The 24,245-nt window shown below is 45.6% G+C and overlaps 1 protein-coding gene across 2 annotated transcripts in view; it reads left to right on the forward strand.

The window, feature by feature from the left end:
* Positions 1-24,245, forward strand: part of PTPN21 (protein tyrosine phosphatase non-receptor type 21) — a 438,348-nt gene that overhangs the window by 13,043 nt on the left and 401,060 nt on the right. For both annotated transcript variants that reach the window (XM_085626579.1, XM_085626580.1), the window contains exon 2: positions 22,131-22,441. In XM_085626579.1, the coding sequence (XP_085482705.1) occupies positions 22,262-22,441 (180 nt within the window). In that variant the 5' untranslated portion in view covers positions 22,131-22,261. The remainder of the gene's footprint in view (positions 1-22,130; positions 22,442-24,245) is intronic.

A 24,245-nucleotide genomic window follows, 5' to 3' on the forward strand; every position in this document is an offset into this window, starting at 1 on the left:
CTGTTTTATCTAAGCCAGGTTTTTTCAGGAGGGGTTTGAGTAAGGTCTTTTTTAATTGATTTGGAAAGATGCCAGTGCAAAACATGACGTTACATATTCGTGTGATGACTGGAGTAACAGTGTCCATTAGTGAACGAAGGGTATTCAGAGGACAGGGGTCTAGAGCTGATCCAGATTTAATAGTGTTAATGATGTGTTGGATTTGATCCTCTGTAACTTCTGCGAAGCGGGAAAAATTGTTGCTTGAGGATGATCTGTTTGTTTTATCTGGGTCCTGTTTATCACCTAGGTTGAACGCAGAAAATATGTTGTTCACCTTGGTGAAGAAAAATGATGCCAGTGAATCACAGACATCTTGTGAGCAAGGGGGATTAAGATCTGGGGCACATCCCGCTAAATGTTTAGTTATTTCGAAAAGTTTTTTATTGGAGTTTTTTGCGCTTTCGATTTGTTCGGTATAATACTTCTTTTTTGTCTCTATAATTGAGAGTTTATATTGGGTTAGCAATTCCTTATACACTTCCCTACTTTCATTATCGTACTTTTTCCTCCAGTTCCTCTCTTTATTTCGGCACTGCTGCTTCAGTTTCTTCAGCTCCTCAGTGTACCATGGTGCTGAGGGGGAGCTTCTGTTCCTGGACATTGTTTTAACTGGTACCAGTTTATTAGCAGCCTGGCCCACCCATGTGTAGTATTGCTCAATGGCAGTATCCGGGTCGGTGGCCCATATGGGTATTGAATTGTGCAACTCCTCCTTAAAACAGGGAATGTTAATGTCTTTCCAGACCTTGAACAATTCTCGCTTGGGGGGGTTTGTTATAGCGGTAGGTGTTTTATTAATTTGTATTGTAGCCAATACCAAATGATGGTCAGACCAGGTCATTGGCAGGACGTCGGTCACTAAGATATTATCTAGATTGGAGAAAATACCATCTAAGGTATGGCCTGCAATGTGAGTAGGTCCTTTTACCAACTGCGACAGACCAAAGACTTCCATTTCAGATTGCAGCGATATGGTATCCTTGTCTTCACTACAATCCAAATGGAAATTAAAGTCACCTAACAGTGTTATAGATTTGTCCGTGACTGAGGTTTCTAAAATGGTGAGGATTTCTGTAAGGAAATCCGACCGGGCTTCAGGTCTTCTATATAGCAGTACACCTTTGAAGTTATACGAGGGAGATAAATAGATGTCGAATTGAAGTGCCTCGCATGTCACGGAAGGAATTGGAGTAGTACGGATTTTAAAGGAGTCACGGGCAATTATAGCAATTCCCCCACCTCTTTTACCAATTCTATCTAGTTTGTGACATTTAAAACCTTGAGGAACGGCTATCACGAGGTCTGGGTCGGAGGCTTTATCCAGCCAAGTCTCCGTCAGGAACATTATATCTATGTTCCTGTCAGTGAGGACATCTGCTATTTCTTGCCTATGCTTGGCTAGAGAGCGCACATTGATAAGGGCAATAGTAGACATTTGTTTCATATGCTTAAAAGTATCATCCCCTACCCGTTTATCTAGTAGAGGGATGGACGTTAAACAATGTGTACAGTTCAGTACTGTTTTAGAAGGTATAGAGTCAAGACTATGCCGTGTGCATTTTTCCGATGTTTGTGGGCAGAGGTCTATCAGTGCGGAACGCGGGTATGATGTGATGCATGCGGGGGCAGTCCGGCCATGGGGGATGGCCCTAGGCCCGGGTCCGGCGCGGACGGGCGCAGACGGGCTTGCCTTTGGCGCGCCTTCGGCGCGCCGCCTGCGCGCCCGCTGCGCCCGCCCGCTGCGCGGACGGAAAGACCCCATATTTTTATACTGTGTTGAGGAGGGTGGGAGGCGTCCTGCCACTGGACCGCCAACCCTTTCTCCCTCCAAGATGGCGCCTATGCCCCGCGTCGTCAGCCCCTGATCGGCCACGGCGAGAGGAAAAGGTGAGTGAAACGCGCCTCAGTGCTAAACAAAGCTTGTTGTCACTGAGCGCGTAAATGTACAATTAAAAACCACCAGTTTAAAATATGTACAATAGTTAAAAAAGACTCGCCAGAAATGCAACAGGGATAGAATAGAGCCCCCGGCTTCCGCCTCAGGGGAGAGTATCATTATAAGGCTACAGCACAATGCCCAGATTGGAACTGGCCCTTTAGTTTTTTTCTACAACTGCTTTATCTGTCAGAAGGACCTTCTGCACTCTCCAGCGGCAAGTGAGTAGTTCCACATGACAGACAGCATTTTCCCACTTGTTTTCTTTCAGGCAGGCAATCTGTCTTCTCTGATATGGTACATCCAGCCACGGAAGGGAAGGTCAGTAGGGGTAATCAGTCTTTAGTGGCAGTCCCTGAAACCTATAGCATGGGGGATGGTAAGAAATCATCATCACCACGGCAACTTTCTGATCCCAAAGATTCAAGCTAGAGCTGGAGACCTCTTTCCACAGTCAGAAAAGATTTTCCAAGTATTGTACATAGGGAGGGAGATCTTAACTTGGCCTTTTCCACTCGGCTCTCTCCTCACAGTGGGTCAAGTGAGGCGTTTCATTTTTAGGTTTCAAAGTTTTTAGTTCATTTCCTATTTGCACGATTAATTAAAATCATAGCAAACATTACAATAAAAAGAGCACCAGGATATTGAAAAAAACAGTATCATGCAGATTATAAAAGATACCACTAACAAGAAAGAGTACACACTATCACATGATTAATAATTTAAAAAGTAGAAGCAAAAACACCATTCATAATAGCAGCAGCGGCAGATCGCAAGGATACTAGAACAAAAGTATAAAAGATATCACTAACGAAAAAAGACACACTATCACATGACAAATTATATATAATAATCAGCAAAAGCCCCATTCATAATAGCAGTAACGAGAGATCGCAAGGATACTAACAAACGCTCAATAAGAAGTGCAAGTGCCAAACAGAGCCTGCAGAAGAGAGAGAACCTTCAGCCTGTGTGTACTAGAGTTAAAGTGCTAGTTCCAACGAACAGTAGGGCCTCCTAGTCCATCTTGGCGGGGACCATGCCTGGCCTTGTGTATGGGCTTTGCTTTCAAGTTCAACATCTTTGAGCATTAACGAGGCTGTAGTCAAAAACTTTATGAATCTTGCGGTCAGCTGGCACGAGTCACCTTTCAGGCATTCAATTACAGCTGTTTTGCAGGCCCTAATGCTCAACTGCCTGAAAATTGGAACAAGATAATATCGTTTGGGTGAACTTAATAAAGGGCACAGACATAAAACATGTAAAAGTGACTCCTGCTGAAAACCACAGCCCCTACATAAAACGTCCGATGTGCCAGTCAGATGGCTGTACTTGTATGCTTCGGGTGGTATTAAGCCGAATCTCAAACGCATTAGTTCAGACTTTACAGTAAATTATATAGGAAGTGACTAGTACACCAGAAGAGATACTGGTTGATATAAAGGAATTTTCAGGCCAGCATGCTTCACTATGTTAATAGGTCCTCATGGGCTGACAAGAGCCTTGCTTGCTTCAGCAATACTTTTGACAGACTTTTCGGGGACAAAGCAGTTAATTTTAAAGGGTAAAACCTTTCAGCTCTTGTGAGTCCCCCTCCACGAATAGGTCTAAATAACAAGCATTGGCAAAGCCAATAGATCTCGCCTATGGGCATTCTATTGACTTTGCCAATCGGGTAGAGGTGCACGATGGCAGGGTGGTAGGAATAGATACTGGAAAAATAAAGCGTTATCAAGAATGCAGCGCTGATTGCGTCGTAGCGCTTTTTTCCTTCTTTATAGCAGTTTGGGGGAATAAGCAAAATAGACTGGGAGGGGATGAAGGAACGTGAGGGGTGAGGGGAATAAGCCACACAGACTGGGGTGTAGGGCAAGAAGTAACGTGGGGTAGGGTTGAAGTAAAAGAAGCAAAACGCACGGGGGGTGAGAGGGGAAGAAGCCACGTGGACAGGTGGTTGGAGTGGAAGAAGCAGCATGGAGGGGGTTGGGAGGGGCAGAAGCAACATGAACAGAGGGATGGACGACAATCTCATTCACACCAATGTACACAAGTGCAATAAAATGGGGACTAACTAGCACAGACAGTGAAGCGCCTGCAGAGCCTGAGAGGCAGCAACGGAGGAGCAGAGCGGCCTCTAGGAACTGCAGACTACGTGCCCTGACAACTGACTTTTAAAGCTCTTCTATCTTTTTTAGTGCTATGGGAACAGAGAAGCTAGAAACCTATAACCAGCTGGCGCAGGCGCTGGTCCGTTTCTGAATGTGACCGATGTAGCAGGAGTACGAACATCTCGAGACATTAATCGCCACTCAATAGTTGAGTACAGAGTATGGTTAATTGAAGCGCTGAGCACGGTGAGCTGTCCCGCGCTAAAACAGCAATTAGGGAGATGATTTTGTACACGGAAACCAGTGAGATGAGACGGTGGGAAAACAAGAATCGAATGCCGAATAATCGACCCATGGCGTATCGCTTGCAAGTTTTTATTGACTTTTGCTTACGAAACACAGTTCACTTAATTTCCTGGGCTTTATATTGACACTCAGTGCCCACCATGTGCAGTGCAGATGGTTGCAGGTGGTGATCACCAACATGTACGTTTGGGAACCAGCACTTTTTGATTTTCAGCCAGCGGCAAGGAGAGGGCGGAAAGAAAAAGTAGTGCAGTTTTAGAAAACATATGGCCCTTTACTAAAAGGATCCATGTGGCAGTGGCAGGCCGCAAGGCAGGAACAAACACCCACAAGGTGGGACAAATGCACACTATCCACCAACAAAAACTATGGAATTAGCAAAGGCAGAACAGGCAACCAATGAAAAGCGATGGGCGTGTGGCGGGTGTGTTAAAAATCCACAGATCGAATACAGCATGCCTCGCAGTTCAGCGCATGTGCGCTGGCTCTAGACTCGATCTAAAAATGCCTGTCTTCACCATCCCTGACTTTGCTTTATAGAGATCGAGCTCCTGCTTAGAGAATGTGCTTTTTAGTAAAAAGCTATGCCAAAGTCTCTTGCACCACAAAAAGCAATGATTAATATAGAACTATTTGTTCCACTGTGTAGAGTTCTCTGTGCATTTCAATTCTCCGCTTCCCTTTCCTATTCCAGCTCACCCCACTATACATTTCCCCTGTAAGCCACATTTGTTCCAGTCCAGCCAAGCCCATCCGTAAAGCTTGGCCCCTGTGTTCTATACAAGCTGAATGGAGAAAGCTGCTGCTTTTCAGAGTAAGCTCGACCAGAAAAGCCTGGGGGCTTATCATCCCTCCCCATTCTGGCCATTTTGTGTTTTCCTTTTTTTCCTGCTTTCTTTAACTGAGCAGCAGTGTAAAATAAGTGAATGGTGAGAGGAATTCCAGCCAACTATATTAACATCTATTTAACAAACCACTCAACTTGGAGATATATTTAATATTTCAAAATTAGTATAATTTGTCATTTAAAAAAACAAACATTTTTATTACAATTTTCATTACTACAGTATTCTTCCATGTTGGCAAATTTATAGCAACAGTACAAAGAAGTCACCACATGGTACACCAACAGGGCATTCGGCACCGCAGGAAGATACTTTTGGGGAAAAGGGAAGTTAATTAGTGTACATTAATGTGCTGTCTGACCTTAGCGTCAAGTTAAAACGTAGATCGTCATCAGTAAAGTTAGATGAGGCAACAGATGACCAGCAATACTTTGCTGACAGCCAGAATTGATATTCATCCACAAATATAAGCAAGTCACCACAGCAAGTATGCATGCACTGGGCCTCAGATGCCTCTACACCCTATTTGAGGTTTGGGTGGTAATTCATTGCCATATACTAGGTCCCGTATCCACAATTTCACATATTCGCAGTGGACCTCCGGACCAAGCTGTTGCCCATCTCTGCTTTACCAGAAGAAATATAATAGCTAGGAATTTCCTGCTTGGCTTGTCCCATAACTCTGCAATGCAAGAAACCGATCTCTCTCTCTCTCTCTCTAAGACCCGCTGCACCATCTCGCACCCAGAATTCAGCCGTTGACCAGTATAACAAACCTATGTGGAGCAAAACAGATTTTTGCTGTGCACATCCTGGGCTAGGTCAATTAAGGACGGCAAATTTTCCTGTGACGGGGTTGGGGTATAATATTGTGAGAAGCTGGCCTGATACATGATGTACCCTTATGTAAGTGGGCACCTTGCACCAGTCCAGACAACCCTTATGGTGATTTAAGAGGTCTTAGACAACCTTACAAAGCCTTCTAAGTGGTAGCTGTGGATAGCAGCTTTCAGGAGTGTAAAGCAGCTTGTTTTACCAGAATGCAATCTTATAGTATAGATTAAGTGAAAAATAACCACACAAGGTATTTATAAAAACATGTATTTATTATATAACACTAACACATACAAATATCTCCTACCCGGAGATATGAACAATGCACACAATACTTTTCAAAGAAATCACAGTAAATTGCACAAAATACACAGTGGGCCCTGGGGGGGGGGAACCAAACCATATACTAGGAAACTGGTATAAGAACCACGACTGGAGTCAAGACAACGTTGAGAGGACGTAGAAGTGCTGGGGACCCAATGAACCACCCGAGGTGAGTGACTAGGAACCCCACGTGGCGCGTATGCAGTGTGAGTACACAACCGCGTGCTCCGTACAAGTCTACATGTAAGTGGCCGTTCGATTTTTAGAGATTAAGGATCCTTCCCAGTGGATCCTGAAGAAACCCCGTGACTGACAGAAGGTTGAAGAGCCACCCCACCGATGGATGCCCTAATACCCACGTTACGTATACCGGGGAAGCCCGGTGCATACGTGTGAAGTGGTGTCGGGAACCGCCGTTGTTTCCAGTAGAGAATTTCAGGAAAGTGCCGCTGCTAGAAGAGGAGAAAGTGTACGATTGAATCCTAAGGTGGACTCTAGACGAGAAGTACCTGTAAGCAGAGGGGACAGAGTCTATGTCACTCGGGAGTGACCAGGAGACTTGGAAGACAAATGCCCTCCAATGTAGTGTGTTGCATGAGAGTTGACGAAAACCTTGACTCTGCAGTTGTGAGGATCAGGCAATGCTGAGGAAGTCCAGGAGCCGGACACGAGCTGTCCCAGTCGGATGTCGATTGCAAAGTGGTCGGTGTCTGGCGGGAGCACCAACACGCCTTCACCAATGCAACCCACGCAGAAGTTGAAGAAGGTGCAATGTCGGGACCAGCAAAGTCCAGGAGCCTCACAAAAAGCAGGGGAGTCAGGGCAGGCCCGAGCAATCGGGGGAGCCCAACAGAAGCAAAGGTGACCCTCAAATGGACCCACAGGCGGGAGGCCCTGGAGACATGCGAGGACCTCAAGCAGCTCACCAAAAGAAGCAGGCCACGATGCACACGATACCGTGTGGCCAAAGATTCTGGTTTCAAGAGATGCTCGTGGTTCGGGCTACTTGGAGCCTGAAGATCTTCTTGGAAGGAAACCTGCAAGCCTTTGCAACTGCAAAGGGACGCAGTGCACAGGGGTTTGGTTATTGCAGCCCCACAAGGGATACTGGCCTCAAACTTGGTGAGAGGGCAGGGCAGGCCTCAAACTGTGGAAACCACCACCTGTTTTGCAGAACCTTCACGAGTCATGATCAGCAGACCGGTCGACTTAGTTGTGGTTTCTGCGAATGCAGGGAAGTAACTTCTTCACACCAAGGGAGATTCCTTGTGGTGTCTTTGATGCCCACAAGCCTTGGAAGGTTCCTTTATGGTGCACAGACGATACAGCAGACTGGAAAGGGGATGAAGTCGAGTCTAAACGAAGTCCAAAGTGCCCAGACAGAAGAAGAAATGGTGTCTGATTTTGAATCTTATCCCACGACGAATCTAGGGACCTATCCACAGGTAAGCCCTTAAGTACCCTAAGGAAAGGGTTGGGACGATTCAGGGGACCCTCCCAGAGGAGTGGCACTGGCAAGCGCACCCACCCTGCCCCAATACACTAAATCCTGTCTGGGAGGTGGTCACTCCTCCCTCTGACAGGATGCCTATTGTTCTGTCTTCCCCTGCTCGAGCTTGGCTCAGCAGCATGAAGACAGAATCGTGTCTCTAGTTGGCAGCAACCATTTTGCTCTGTCCGGTTCTGGAAGACTGGTACCAGGGACATGGAGAGCCTAATGGAGGGCTCTTCCAGTGCTTGGAATCATATCTTCCACACCGTTTAAGGTATGATTCCAACATGTTTGATACCAAACATGATATGATTGTTGCAGACAGTTTGAGATGGTCATCGCGTAATTACGTGGTGTCAGTCTATATGGTATATGGCTGCTTCACAGACAACACAGGAGAATGGACTGCGTAGGCTGTAGCGGTGTCCTGCTCATGCAGGGGGACCCTCTTACTTACAACCAAGCACCCTGCCTTCAAGATTGCAAAGTCCTGCAGTAGGGGTGACTTATAGGTTTTAAGTGCAGTGTCCCTAGATAAAGGAAACCTATATCTTTAGTAAGTGGTGCTAGCACCAACTTACACAGGCTGCAATGGCAGGCCTGTAGTTCCATTTTGAATGGTCTCCCATGGATGGCATAATGCATGCTTCAGCACATGGGAGACGTCTGGTGTACCTTAGAACCATATACTAGATACTTATAAGGTTACCCCAGTATCCAATCTGGGCTGTACCTAAGTATTGAACATAACCATTTAGGGAGAAAGCAGATAGACTGGGTTCCTGATTAGCAGGATCCCAGTCAGACTAGTCAGTAACAGCTTAGCATCAGGCAAAAAGTGGGGGTAACCATAGAAGCAGATCCTACTTCCTTACACAACCCCAAAACGTAAGGAGAGGAGACTAACCTTGCCCAGTTGAAGTGGAAATATCTGGAGAGTCCATCTGCACTGGCATGGTTACTCCCAGGTCTATGGCTGACCAACGTTTCTCTCTGGGGTCAACCTTCTGCTGATAAAAGCTACTAGTTGATCCTGGCCCTCTGCATTAAGTTGTGACAACACATCCCCTACCTCCAACTCGGATGCATCTGTTTGGACAATGAATGTTTTAGAGTAGTCAGAACTTTGCAGAATGGGAGCAGTGCACGTGGCTTGCTTGAGGTCATCAAATGCCTTCTGACATCTAACTGTCCACTGAAATTTCTTGGGCATTTTCTTTGATGTAAGATCTTTCAAAGGAGTCACTATGGACCCATACCCTTTCACAAATCTTCTGTTATTCCTAGTCGGGCCCAATAAAGTTCTGACCTGAGTCTCGGTAGTTGGAGCAACCCATTCCATTCTGATCTGAATTTTACTCTGTAGTGGTTGAACCTGGCCTCCACCTACCAGGTGGCCCAAGTACACAACCTTGCTCTGCCCTATCTGGCACTTAGTAGCCTTGATAGTGAGGTCTGCTTTCTGCAGAGCCTCCAAAACATTCTTCAGGTGGACCAGGTGATCCTCCCAGGTGGGGCTAAAGACAGCTATATAATCTAGATATGTTGCACTACAGGCTTCCAGACCTGTGAAAACTTTATTCACCAACCTTTGGAATGTGGCTGGTAGATTCTTCAAGCCAAAGGGCATTACAATAAATTGATAATGCCCACTAGGGGTTGAAAATGCTGTTTTTGGTTTGGCATCCTCAGCTAATCTGATTTGCCAATAGCCAGCAGTGAGGTCAAATGTACTTTAGAACTTGGCTGAGGCCTAAGTGTCAATAAGCTCATCTGTGTCATGACACAAGCCATGTGTTCTGTATCACTGACTATACTATAGTATCACAGTGCATTTCAGATATGGAGAAACTTCCCTCTTTTTATTCACTCCCTTATACTTGGAGAGCAGAAGTTGAAATTAGACACGCTCTCTTACATGCTTATCCAGCGTCAGGAGACATCGCTTGGCTTCCCGTCTTTGCTGGTTTCCACGCCCTCTGAGATCATTTCCTGACTTCAGCTGTTCCTAGTCTATTATGCCCCTCCCGCGTCCCTTGCTTCCCTCTTGTGATTCCCTATCCCTGAACGAACGTGTAGAACTTTTCCCGCTGTGACTGGGAATTGCCTGTGTGTCAGTTTCCTTCACCGCGAGCTTCCTTTCCTGCTCCGTGGCGTATTGGCAACATTGTATCACTTTCGCCGCGCTGAGCCTCCTGCTGGAAGTTGCTACTTTGCTTCCCGCGCAGTGCGTGTAGCTTTTTCCTTTGCCGATCCTCTCCGAAGGCAAATTAAGAAACATTGTTTTTAGCCCGACGCTTACCATTCTTGTCGGTTACGCTGATTTTTGTGTCTTTGTAACTTGCCTCCAAGAACTACAAGACTGTTTATTAACACACGCTTCCCACGTGCGTGAATTTCATTGTGCTGGAGGCATTTTTCTTTTGTTACACCAAAGCCAATTCCTCTGTCCTTTCCCATGCAATAAGTCCTTTACCATTTTTATATATTTTTTTTTTACCCCTGTTTCCCTGTCCTGAATTCAGTTTTCCCTGTCCCAAGGCTTTCTTGCAGCAATCCTACCTTTGCTCCTTTGAAGTTTTAACTTGCTTTCCTTTGCTGGACATCCTGATTTAGTTTACTGGTCCTAATTTTCTTACCGGTAAAGAAGTATTTACTGGCCTTGGAAGTAGAGTGCAGTTAACTCTTTTGTTTCTTCAGAGCCTCCTTGGAGATTTAATTGGTAAGAAGAGTCTACTTATATCTTGCATGCACTGTGATTGGGTGTTTTGGTTGTCTTAATTCTGTGGACAGACAACTGATATCTTCTTAAATTCTTTTTTTAGTTCCCGCTACCCTTGCATTCCTTCTGAGAGCGGCCTGTTCTACCTACAAGGGAAGAGAGAAGCAGACGGTGGTTAACTCTTACCCTTTTCTCTCTTTGGGCAGTGTTTTTAATCGAGAAGCAATCACATCTCGTGTGGAGGCTGTTTTGTGGGAGTGTAGGGAGATTCACTTCGCTCCTGTGGAACCTGCTGGCTACCAGGTTAGCGGGTGCTCGTGCCCTAGCAACCTGCCCTAGGAATTGGGTGAGCATCAGTCCTAGTGACTTCTTTGAGTTCCCTGTACTTTACACAAAACCTCATCTCTCTTTTTCCATCCTTGGTGTGAGGTTTGGCTACTAGGACTACTGGGCTAGCCCAAGGGCTTTCAGAGGGCTCAATTACTCCCAACTCCAGCATCCTTTGGACCTCTGTCCTGATGCAATCTCTGACATGGTCAGGCTGCCTGTAGATTTTATTCTTAACAGGTAGACTCCCACCTGTGTCCACTTCATGGGTACACCAGGTGGTTTGACTGGCAGTCAGAGAAAACATATGCCTGTATTGATTGAGGACCTTCCTGCAATCAATCTGCTGCTGATCAGTGAGGCTGCCTGCCAAGGCTACTCCATCTACTGATCCATCATCAGGGTTTTGTGAGAGGAGTGCAGGGAGAGGGTCACTCTCTTCCTCCTGTCCCTCATCAGTTGCCATGAGCAAGCCCATGTCAGCCCTGTCAACAACAGGTTTCAGCCTGTTCATACGAAGGACCCTGTGGGGGCTTCTGGGAGTGCTAAGGTCCACCAAATAGGTGACCACACCCTTTTGTTCGGTATGGTTTGGGGTCCACTCCATTTGTCCTGGAGAGCTGCTGGGGCCACAGGCTCCAACACCCATACATTCTGACCTTGCTGGTAGACAGTCAGGACAGCAGTTTGGTCATGCCGAGCTTTCTGAAATTGTTGGCTGGCCTCCAGGTTTTTGCTTGCCTTCTTCATGTACTCCGCCATGCGCGAGCGCCGACCAAGTACATAGTCCACTTTGTCCCTTTTGGGAGGTAACTCCCATCCCTCCTTCACTAGACACAAGGGACCCCTAACTGGATGCCCAAACAGATGTTCAAAAGGGCTGTAGCCAGCCCCCTTTTGAGGGACCTCTCTGTAGGCAAAGAGAAGGAAGGGTAGTAGAACAGAATGCAGCTGCACGTCTTTTTTTCCATCTGCCTAGATGCGCTTCTGCATCTCCTCTGCTCCACCAACTCCATTGGCTTAAAGTCAATAATCTCATTGAGTTTAAGGCCCTATGTTACATGTTTCAGGTCAAATGTGGCCTTGCTCCCTCCTATAGTCAAAGATTAACACCTTATGTGCTTCTCGACAGTTGAGATCCTCCAGCTTCTCACGGTTTTCAGTCCCCAGGTTTCGTCTTGTCCATATGAGGGGTCGCTCTTTTTCTTACCCGGGCCCCTAGCTCTGGAATGCTCTCCCAATGGATCTTAGGAATTGTCATTCCCTGTTAGCTTTCCATAAGCGCTTAAAGACTCTGCTTTTCAGCGACCTGGCCTGACTCCTATTCTTGCCTGTTGCCTAATCACCTGCATGGCCCTGACTCCACTTGTTCAGTTCCGGGAGACCCTGTTGGGTAGCTGCACGCTTTATAAATAAAATAAATGCATAGTACATCCCATTTTCGCCTAAGCTTTTCTGGGAGTCCCATAATCCTACTCTTGAGGGTTTTGTTGACTTTCAACTAGCCCATTACATTGAGAATCGTAAGGTGTGGTGAATTTGTAATTCACTCCACACTCTTTCCACATTGCAGTTATATAACTTGATATGAAGTTTGTGCCTCTGTCAGTTTAGACCTCCTTAGGGAAGCCCACTCTGGAAAAAAATCCTAAGAGGGCCCTTGCCACCACAGGAGCTGTAGTGGTCCTAAGGGGATTAACTTTCGGGATATTTAATGACATGGTCCACCACCACTAGAATATAGTTGTGCCCAGATGCTGTTGGAGGGTCATGGGACCAATAATATCCATTCCAAACCTCTCAAAGGGAACCCCAACCTCTGGAAGTGGAATTAAGGGGGCCTTTGTGATGCCCCCTGATTTACCACTGTCTTGGCAAGTGGCACAGGAGTGACAAAACTCCTTAGTCTCTTCAGACATATGGGGCCAGTGAAAGTGAGGGACCAGCCTGTCCCAAGTCTTGCTTTGTCCTAAGTGTCCTGCCAGGGGAATATCATGCGCAAGGGTGAGTAGGAACCCTCTAAACCTTTGGGGTATTACCAACCTCCTGGTGGCACCTGGCTTGGGGTCTCTACCCTCTGAGTACAGAAGACCTTCCTCCCAGTAGATCCTGTGGGACCCCCTGACATTCCCAGCAGCCTCCGCAGCAGTTTGCTGTCTGAGGGGTTCAAGAGAGGGGCAGGTTTGCTGTTCCAAACTCAAATCTGCTCTGGAAGGGCCAGCTTGCCCCCAAGAACTCAACCTGATCAGGCTCAAGTTTATCTGGGGCAGTACCTTCACAGAGGCTAAGATCCTCTCCCTCAAGAGATTGATCCTCACTCTGAGTCTGGGGGGAAGGTCCAGCCTTACCCCTTCCTGCTCCTTCTCATAGAGAGCACCTGGTCCATTGTTCCAGGATCCAGGGCCTGTTCAGTGGAAATCTGTTTGGCTAGTGACCTGGTCACAGCAAACACACTTGCAGAGATGCCCAACAGTTCTACATGAGTCCTGAACTCTACCTCCGCCCAGACTGAAGTTTCCAAACCATTGCCCAACAGACAATCTACAGGTAGGTCTGAAGATGCCACAACCTTTTTAGGTACAGTTATCCCTCCCCAGCTGAGATTCACAACTGACAAGTAATGGTCACTCCTGACATTGCTAGCATTGGTCACTTGGTACACTTGTCCAAGTATGTTTTGGTCCGGAGACACAAGTTTCTCTGTCACCATTATGACACTGGTCCCTGTAGACCAATGCCTCTTTTCCATTTATCAAAGTCTGTTGCCTGTACTTACCCAAGTTAGTGAGTGGGACTTACGAGTAAGGTGGCAAGATCTATGCCACCATCACAGACTAGAACAGACTGAGCTGGAGTTCTGACTAAGTCAGAACCTAAGGTTAGCCCCACTAATCCCTTGTTTTCTGTACCACCACTTGTACTTGTGCTAGGGGGAGTAGTTGCCTTAGTGGGGGTGGTGGTAGTAGCTGTCTGCTTGGCGTTTGGACAATCATTATCCGTTGTCCAATGGGTCTTTACCTTACAGACATAGCACCAAGGTTTCTTCTTACCTTTCTTGGATGATTGTGACTCTCCCCTCCCCTGCTCCCCCCCCAGATGCAGTTTTTTGGGGCTCTTGGTAAGACTCTTTCTTATCTTTCCCCGTGTCCCCACCCTTATCCTGGGATTTTGAAGAATCCTGTTTCTTCTGGTCACCACCATTGCTCTGATTTTTCTGCTCAACCCTGGTTCTGACCCATTTATCTGCCTTGTTTCCCAATTCTTGGGGATAAGTCAGATCTGAGTCTACCAGGTATTGATGTAAAAGCTGGTTCTGATAATTATTAAGGATCTGCTCCCTCATAATCAAACTGTACAATCCCTGGTAGTCTTGCACTTTGCAGCCCAATGGCACTTAATGGCACTATCCACAAAATCTACCCAGACCTGAGTTTGTGCTTTCTGGGTGTCTCTGAACTTAATTCTGTATTGCTCAGTGGTTAAGCCAAAACCATCAATGAGTGCACTCCTCACGACCGTGTAATTATCAGCGTCCTCTTCTCTAACAGTGAGGAGCTTATCTCTACCTTTGTCAGCAAAGGAGAGCCACAAGATAGCTACCCACTGCTCTTGGGGGACCTTCTACACTTTACAGGCCCTTTTCTAAAGCAGTTATCCATTTGTGGATGTCATCCCCAACATGGTAGGGAGGGACAATCTTGTTCAGGTTTCTATGTTCAAGGGAATGTTCCTTAACTCTAGGGACACTGTTGCCTTCACCATGGGACTGTAGTCCCGGTTTCTTCCTTGCTCTCTGGACTTCTAGGGGCTCTCTGGACTTCTAGGGACTCTCTGACCAGGGCTAACTGCTCTTGCCTGATCCTAAGCATAGCTTTCTCAAGTTCAAGAAGTTGGTACTCCCTGTCTAAAAAGTGTCCCCTCTTACTAGAGATGGAGGTCCCTACTCAATGTCCTGATGCATTGGATTCTGCAGAGGAGGATCTAGACTTCCTTTGTCTACTCTGCACTTTCCCAGGAGGAACAAAGGGGACTTCCTCAAGTCCACTGGCTGTATCCTCTGGCATAGACGATGCAGCAGACTGGAAGGGGGACGAAGTCGAGCCCAAACGAAGTCCAGAGTGCATAGCTGGAAGAAGTGGTGTCTGATCTGAATCTTATCCCACGATGAATCTAAGGACCCACCCACAGGTAAGCCCTTAAGTACGCAAAACCAAAGGGGATGATGGACGGAGTGTTGAACATTGCAAGCACTCACCCCAGTCAACTGATCTGGGTTTAATCCATCATCATTCTTTAGCTTACTCCGCCACCCCAGTTCAGAAATGGCCATATGCAAATCAGTCTGACCCTGTGCCTCATGGGAACAGTCCAGCCTGAACTGCCAAGCCATGTCTTCCCTGGACCGGAAACAAGCATCCTGGGACCGGTTTCTGGCTAATCAGCCAGGCTAGCTTGAATCCAGTGGCAAAGTGAGCAAGGGACCCACGTCTGGGCATACCCTGCAAACTTAGGGCGAACAAAGCAAAACCAAAGGGGATCAAGCTATCCGGGCTGAAGAGGGGTGAAACCCCGAAACCGGTCTTAGGATGCTTGTTTCCAGTCCAGGGAGGACCTGACTTGGCAGTTCGGGCTGGATTGTTCCCATGAGGCACAGGGTCAAGACTGATTTGCATATGACTGGGTTCCAACTGGAATGGCATGGTGAGCAAAAAAACGATGGATTTAAGCCCAGATCACTGTACTGGGGTGAATGTATGACATTGTTCTGCTTTCTGTCCATCAACTGTTGTTTTTGCATCAAGCCCTTAAGTACACGTAGGAAAGGGTTGGGACGATTCAGGAGACCCTCCCAAGGAGAGGTTCTGGACAGTGGGGAGGTTACTCCCATGTCCTTTGTTCAGTTTCGCGCCAGAGCGGGAGCCAACGGGTCCCTTGACTGGTTTGATCTGGACTCTGTATGGAGGCACCAAATGTGCCCCACATGCAGACTGAGTGCTGCTGGCAAGCTCATCCACCCTGCCCCAATACACTATATCCTGTCTGGCAGGTGGTCACACCTCCCTCCAACAGGATGCCTCTTGTTCTGCCTTCCCCTGCTCGAGCTTGGCTCAGCAGCACAAGGACAGAATCGTGTCTCTGGTTGGCAGCAACCATTTTGTGCTGTCCTGGTCTGGACTGGTCGTCCTGGTCTGGAAGACTGGTACCGGGGACATGGAGAGCCTAACCGAGAGCTCATCCAGTGCTTGGAATCTATGATTCCAACATGTTTGATACCAATCATGATAAGATTCGTTGCAGGCAGTTTCGAGATGGTCCTAGCGTAATTACGCGGTGCCCCTCTATATGGTTTATTGCTGCTTCACTGACAGCCTGGGAGAATGGACTCTGTAGGCTGTAGGGGTGTCCTGCTAAATAAAGAACAACTCCTCTCAGACCTATATTACTTTTACCTAGACATATATCTACGCATGGGTTAATCACTACTTATACTGCATACATGGTTTACGCAATTAGATACATCAATACATAGTCTTTTTGTTTTTTATAAAAATATTCTTTTTATTTTATTTGTTGATTTCCAATTGATGTCATTATATGACTGTTATTAATCAGTCTCCATTATTACAGTACAAATCATTTCGTATTAAAAAAAGCACATTTTTTTTGTAGAAAAGGTTTTTTATATCTAATATGTACAAATAGCAACTCCCTACTCATGAACGCAATCAATTCTCAGACACATTCATAACTCTGACTCGCTCTCAATCACACAGAACACATATACTCAATGGGTTCAAGGAGCATCTAGATGTAAAGACATCTCCAATGTTTGGGTTAGATGACAACAACCTAAATAGGTCAGGGCGCACGTGGTCTGGTGTAGGGGTGTCCTGCTCATGCAGGGGTACCCTCTCACTTAGAACCAAGCACCCTTCCTTCAGGATTGCAAAGGCCTTCTGTAGGGGTGACTTATAGGTTTTAAGTGAAGTGACCCTAGATACAGGAAACCTATATCTTTAGTAAGTGGTGCGAGCACCAACTTACACAGGCTGGAATGGCAGACCTGTAGTTCCATTTTGAATGGTCTCCCATGGGAGGCATAATGCATGCTTCAGCTCATGGGAGATGTCTGGGGTACCTATGGCCTGGTTACCTTAGTACCATAAACTAGGGACTTATAAGGGTACCCCAGTATCCAATCTGGGATGTACCTAAGTACTGAACATAACAATTTAGGGAGAAAGCAGATAGACTGGGGTCCTGATTAGCAGGATCCCAGTCTGACTAGTCAGTAACAGCTTAGCATCAGGCAAAAAGTGGGGGTAACCATGGAAGCAGATCCTACTTTCCTACACATAGACAACAATTAAATAAGTGAAATAAGGATGCAGGTGTGTGTTATTTATTATGGTTCATATGTGCTTGTGCATCCGCGGCTCTGCTTTCAGACCTCCTTGGCTGTAGAGGGCTCCAGAACTCTCACGTTTAAGTGCTGAACTAGGTTTCCATCTCCTTCAGTTGATTAAAATTTAGAAAGTTGGGGATATTCTGGCATAGCAGTGGGGAAACAGTCCTACAACTTCTCCATCATTCTTTTAAATCTGTATTGGGAGGCACCTCAATTACTTGGATGGATGTATCTATGTATAGAAATTGACTCTCTGGTAATAGATAGCCCAATGTTAATAAGTTGAAGTCAGCCACTTGTCTCTTGTACCCTTTTTCACAGAAAAAAGGTATTGGAGGTTATCTTTTAATGGAAGGAACCCATTGGGACCTGCATTTGCTGCTAATTTACACCAAGTAGTGCTTGCACTATCTATGCTATTAGCCTATTTAATGTTTTTTTTAATATATAGCAGTGACCGTAAATTAGGAGAGGTTGCTGCCGCTTTGCCTGTACCTGCTGGTGCCTCTCGAAGCCTGCAAGCCCCGTTAAATGAAGTGTGCTTGCTCAGTAATACATCTCTAAAAGTCGGCAACTGCCAAGCACCCCTTTTCCAGGGGAAGTATCATGACTAAGCATTACACAAGAGGCAGTTTGATGTCATTGCTTTTGTTCGCAGTTTATAGAAAAATGCCTGGTCATTAAAAATTGCATATTAAAAAATAATTTTGAAATCGTTAGTGCCACCATCTTTAAAAGCTTGATTCCGCCCACCAGAGATGGATACAGAATGACTCAATGCCTGACCTCCAGTTCCCTTAATTTATTAATTGCCACCCCATCATTTTCTCTGGTGACTTCCTCAGTCCCTCCTCAGATGACATCCCCCAAGTACTATACAGAAGCACACTTCTTACAGCAGTAGGAAGCACAGTGTCCATTCATGGTAGCCTTTATTAAAGAGAAGGCTCTCTTGAGGGTAGAATGTGGGTGGCAAGCTCATACTGGTACCTGCCACCTAGAAAAGCATCATAACTAATAAAAATCCAACTATTTTGTTAACCATTTCAGAGTAAATTAGCTGGACGCAAATTTGGTGGTGGTAGTACTTTACTATTGCAGGTTATTGAATCCATGTTTAATCCGTTTTGCGCTATGAAAATGTGGCTTGACTTTTCACTACATAATACGTGAAATTTGCAGGTGGTCTTAGACCAGCTAGTTACTTTTGTGGCATTTTATAGTTACAAGCATTGACAAAGCCTATAAGTCTCGCCTCTGCAAAAGCTATTGCCTTGCCAATATGCTTTAGCCATGTTGTACACCAGCGTGGCTGCTGTTCAACATGGCTAAAAGTTAGTGGGGGTAAGGACAGTGGCGTGGAGTGGCCTGGAGTGCTGCAGAGTAGAGTTGAGTGGAGTGTCGTTGAGTGTTGTGGAGGGAATAGAGTGTCGCAGAGTGGAAGGGCATAGACAGGAGTGGCTTAGAGTAGGGGTGGGCGAAATTTGCGAAATTCACTTTCGCAAACTATCGTGAAAATGTTCAAAATCTCCGCAAACACGCGGAAATATCGCGAAGATGCGGAAGTTTTTTCCCCGCCTGTTCGCGGTATTTTCTGCGTGGTCGCGGCTCGCCAACTTACCCATGTGGTTGCTCGCGGGCGCGGCCATCTTGTTTTCACTTGTCTCGCGGTGCATGATCGCGAGAAGAAAGAGGTGATCACGCGACGAATGACATCACTGCGGGCGCAAACTGTCGCGAGACAGCGCAAATGGCACCAACAATCCAACATCTCGTGGAGAACGCGACCGGATCGGGAAAATTTGTCGGCGAACGCGGGGATTCAGCTAAGGCGATCGTGCGCACGCGAGAATGTATTTTTCTACAGCGCGGGCAAGCAAAAAATTTCCGGTAAGATGCGGATTGTGGAAATTTTGACATTTTCGCGCTCTGCGGAACGCGAAAATGTCAAATTGTCACAATTTCCGCGAGCGGAACTGAATTTTCGCCCAGGCCTAGCTTAGAGTATCGTGGAGTGGTGTAGAGTGGGGTGGCATAGTGTGTGTTGTGTACAGTGGAGTAGTGTAGGAGAGTGGAATGGCATAGAGTGGAGTCGAGTGTTTTAGAGTCGAGTGGCATAGTGTGTTGTGGAGTGGAGCAGTGTGTCGTAGAATAAAGTGGAGTAAAGTTGGTCAGAGGGAGTTGCGTAGAGCATCGTGGAGTACAGTATTGTAAAATGGAATTGAGTTTAATGGAGTAAAGCATCATAGAGTGGAGTATCCTATAGTAGAGTGGCATAGAGTTAAGTAGCATAAAGTACAGTGGTGCAGAGTACATTGGTGTAGAGTTCAGTGGTGTAGAGTGCATTGGTTTTGAGTAGAGTGGTGTAGAGTAGAGCAGTGCAAAGTAGAATAGAGTGGCATAAATTGTAGTGACGTAGAGTGCTATGCTGTAGAGTGGTGTAGCGTGCAGTGGCTTAGAGTGCAGAGTTCAGTGGCATTAACTTCAGTGGCACTGACTAGATTGGTGCAGAGAGCAGTGGCGTAGAGAACAGTAGTGCAGAGTATTAAAGAGTGGCGTAGAGTGTATTGACAGTGCGCGGTGGTGTAGTGTTGTAGAGTGCAGAGGAGCAGAATAGAGTGGCGTTGAGTTTAATTACATGGGAATGTAGTCTTGTGGAGTGGCGCAGTGATGTCGAGTTTAGTGGCACAGAGTAGAATAGAGTGGTGTAGCGTTCAGTGGTGTTGAGTTTTGTAGAGTATAGTGGCATAGAATGCAGTGTTGTCGAGTAGTTGGAGTGTGGAGTGTAATGCTTGGTGCCATTACAGACAACACGTCTTCAGTTGCAATGACCATTACATTTGCATAGACATACAGTTTTGTTGATATAAGTATACAGCGTACAAACGATAATGTGCAGAAATATAATCACCTAGAATACTGATTTGTTTTGATCGTATTCAAATAATTGTTTCCACCACACCTCAGAATTACCAACGTGTTTAATTTGTGCGCTCCTAATTCTGATATAATCTGAAATATCTGCATAGCTCAGTTACAGGCATTTAAATTTTGTTGTGCAACATCGGACAGCCTTTCTCAAGCCCTCCCCAAGTAGCCAGCATGATTGTCACATAAATCCTCTCACTTTGAAGTCAAAGAAAGAAAAGTGAACACCAACAGAGCCTGACATTTGACCTCTGTCTTTGAATGCACAGCAAACATGACAAATCCAGGACTGGTGGAAGAATACATTAAACAGGGGTTGGGCAACGGAAGGGACGAACTCAAGATGGACTGCCTAAAACAAATAGAGACAGAAAATAGAAAGCAAGCAAATGTGACTTGCAAACCACAAATCCAATGGTAAGCAATCGGCGAAATGTATTGCCAGTGAAGCTTTCCGCATGTCCACAAATTGTCGTTTAGCTGTGCCGTCTGTTAGGCTTTGACCTAAACACGGTGTTGCACTTTACAGAGCACATGTGGATAAAGTCTACTGAGCAGGCTTCAGATGCTGCAGTGAATGGCCATGGGTAGAATACAGCAGAACAATGTTTTGTTTTTCAGGCCTTTACATAGATGTAGCCTTCTGTGTTAGTGAGCACTTTAAAACTTTTAATAAATAAATTGTGAAGGTGCTACTCACGTTGTTTTCTGAGTGTGGTGGAAGGGGCATTCAATTAGCTATTACACGAGCCTGACCAGTGTATAATGACCATTTAATCTACAGTATGTGGAACTCCCAAAACCAGAAGAAAAAGTTCTTTTTCAATTACTTTATCGTGGATTTTTAACTGGAGTGCTTGTTATTGGGACAGCAGTTGATATCTTAAAGGATTTCTATAGACAAAGGCTCCAGATTTTCCCAGGGTTTATAAGACTTCTTTTTAAAGCATGCATTTGTTTAAAATACCATCAGTATGATTTACAGTGCACACTGAATTTGGGGCCAAGTAGGAAGAAGATTTTTTTCGTGTTTCCGACCACACCTCGGACTAACTTGCTTTCACCTAGTCCTCGAGGAGGTGCCAGGGGACACCATTATTGTTGGACTACTTGAGCAATTATAGTGATGCATGAGGAGGTCACAGGGAATCTGCATGATGGAGCTGTGAATGGTTGGTACAGACTGTGGCCAAGGCTATATGCTTCAGCGACTGAGTGCGCCTGTGTTCAGGTTTTTCTGTTAAGTTCTTCTCCAGATCTCCTTGGTGGAACTTTAGTATTGTTCTGTCATTGGCTAGTTCACAAAAACATATAATGGAAAGATTACTCATTTCAGTGATGCTGCGCTATCTAAATTTGCCATTGTTGATATACACATACTTTAAACATTGTATGTTTCTGAGGTGGAATTTATGAGGCAGGAGATAAAGATACCTATGTGACAGTTAACACATGATCCTTGTAACTAGGAGAATTGCTTGTATTTCGTAGCCCATGTTCACCGTACAAGGTTATGGGGCACAAGTCTGGGAAATAGCCTGCTATGTTAGGTTACCTGTATGTGGATAGTACAATTCTGCTTCAGCTTTCAAGCACGAAGCAGTTGTCTTGAATCTTAATGATGGGTTTGTGTACAGGCTATCCAGTACACCCTGGATCTCAAGTTTGAATCGGACGTTCAGTCTGGCGTCCCCAAAAATTCTCAAAGTGTTTGGAAAAACATGATTTATGAAAACAATGAGCTATTTAGGACCATACTAGATGTTCAAGGGTGCAGCATGTGAGCCCTATCAAAGTCTGCCAGTTCTCCAGTTCTCTCACAGTTTTGCCATTTACCACATCTTCTCTTCCCTACAGGGTCCTTGATGTTGCCTACACGCGAATTCCTCAATCTCTTCCTGATGGCAGCAGGATGACGAGGGGGCTTAGGCTGCATATGCTTCATTTCATCTGAACTGTTCACACATATAATTTGTGGTTCGAAGAAGATGCCGCTGCCTTTCGGGTTAAAATTGAAGCGGACTCGGAGGTACACGGTATCCAGCAAGAGCTGCCTAGTGACCCGGATCCAGCTGCTGAACAATGAGTTTGTGGAGTTTACGCTTTCTGTGGAGAGTGTGGGCCAGGAGTGCCTGGAGGCTGTGGCTCAGAGACTGGAGCTCCGAGAGGTGAGGGGGAATCTGAGGGGCACCACTTAATGAAGAACATATAATTCACGAATACTTGTTTCTCACCGCCTTCTCTTCTATTAGCTTTCTGTTTTGTTGTTTCCATTCTCTTTTTTTTTTGTGCACTTTGTTTCTTTCCTGGGCTGCTGCTCTTTCTCTTTCTCTCTTCCTTTCTTTTTATCTCTCTTGCTTTATCACTTAGACCTACCCTCTTGTTGTGATATACTTCCATCTGCCTCTCTTCCTCGCCTATTGTCAGCATAAGTGTTAAAGAAATCACCATCTCTTTTTTTTAGACAAACACCGTGGTTTACTGGTATAAGTCAGAGGGTTTTATGACTTGTCAGCACACAGATGTCACTGACTGACGCACACAGTACTCCAGTGAGAGCCGTGTAGCATTTTCGCCTCTCATCCCCACCAACCAACTCTTTTTATATCATAACGCTCTGCCTTTTTTGTGTGGAACCCTTCTGTTGTTTTGTGGGAAGGGAGTCGTGTAACGTTTAGGGTTGGGGATGACACTTGCAGTCATAGAGGCTGTCCTCAAGCCAGAAACAAAGCCATATTTCACCACTTTGAGCGGCATACAAGATGTGGTCTTTTTTCCCTTCCCTTTCCCTGTTATTATTAATTTTTATTTTTAAATGTGCATCACTCATTTTATTTTATTCATGGGGGGTAGCACCACCTGCATTCTCTTGGTTATGTTTTCTATAACCAGTGTGCCTTCAGATGCCTGCTTCACTCCCTTCTGTTATTTATAATTTAAAAAATTTGTATTTACGTTTCCTACCTGCACCTGCCGTAATACAACTTCTCACAGCGAGTTTCAGGAGAGGAAGACGCCAACATGGGAAAACTGCTCTGAAACGTCTACATACTAGTCAGGCGATAACAGTTTTTCTGTCTCTTTTCTTCTTTTGGAATGCTTTTTTTTCCTGTTGCTTACTTTTCCATACTTGTTTTTCTCCTTCAGCCTTGGTTAAAAAAAAATGGTTCCCTCAATAATGACGAGTGTTTTTAAAAAAAAAATAAGCTTTAAAGTTTACTGATTTTAAAAAAAACGAGATGCTGGTTTTCAAAAAGTGCAATTCTAATAATTTGTATTTGTCAGTTTGACTGGGCTTGCTCTATACCTGTGACTTCCTAAAAATCCATACTCCAATATCCAGGCACTGACATGATTGACTGTTGTAGCAGTAGATTGATAAGCATAGAGTAAAGGCATTTTTACTGCCACCCAGGTTGGGGAGGCTGCCTACAACCCTCCTGGGTTTGTCCCTGCAGTCGGTCATATACTAGGACCACCCCATTTCCTTTAGTGTAAGAATTATGTGTGTGATATTCTTATTGGGGCAGGAGGAGTTATGGCCCCTGTTCATTGGCACATTCAGCTTCATTGGATGTCACATTTGACAGCATTGCCTTTCAAGTAGCTGCCTCCCTTATTCCCCTTCGTGTCTCTCTGCTCCTTCCTCCCTAATTTCTAAGCACAGGCCCCTGCCACATAAGTTTGGTGTGCTTCCAGATCAGATCAAGAAAGCCTTCACTGTAATCGAGAGGAATCCATTGTGTTCATCCCCACTGAATTGACAGTTTGGGCAGGTCTGTCGATTGGAGCACCTTCATGAAGACTGAATCCAGGACATGGCTGTTGCTCTTATATGGAGAAAAGATGTGTTTTTTACCAATTTGTTGAATCCTTCGACATTAGAGAAGAAGCCAGGTCAACCATCTTGGATTTGCTGTCACTATGGAGTCAGCAACAGTAGGCATTACTGTTCATTCTCTTGTGACTGGA

The sequence above is a fragment of the Triturus cristatus genome, chromosome 9 (genome assembly GCF_964204655.1).
Source record: "Triturus cristatus chromosome 9, aTriCri1.1, whole genome shotgun sequence".
NCBI lineage: Eukaryota > Metazoa > Chordata > Amphibia > Caudata > Salamandridae > Triturus > Triturus cristatus.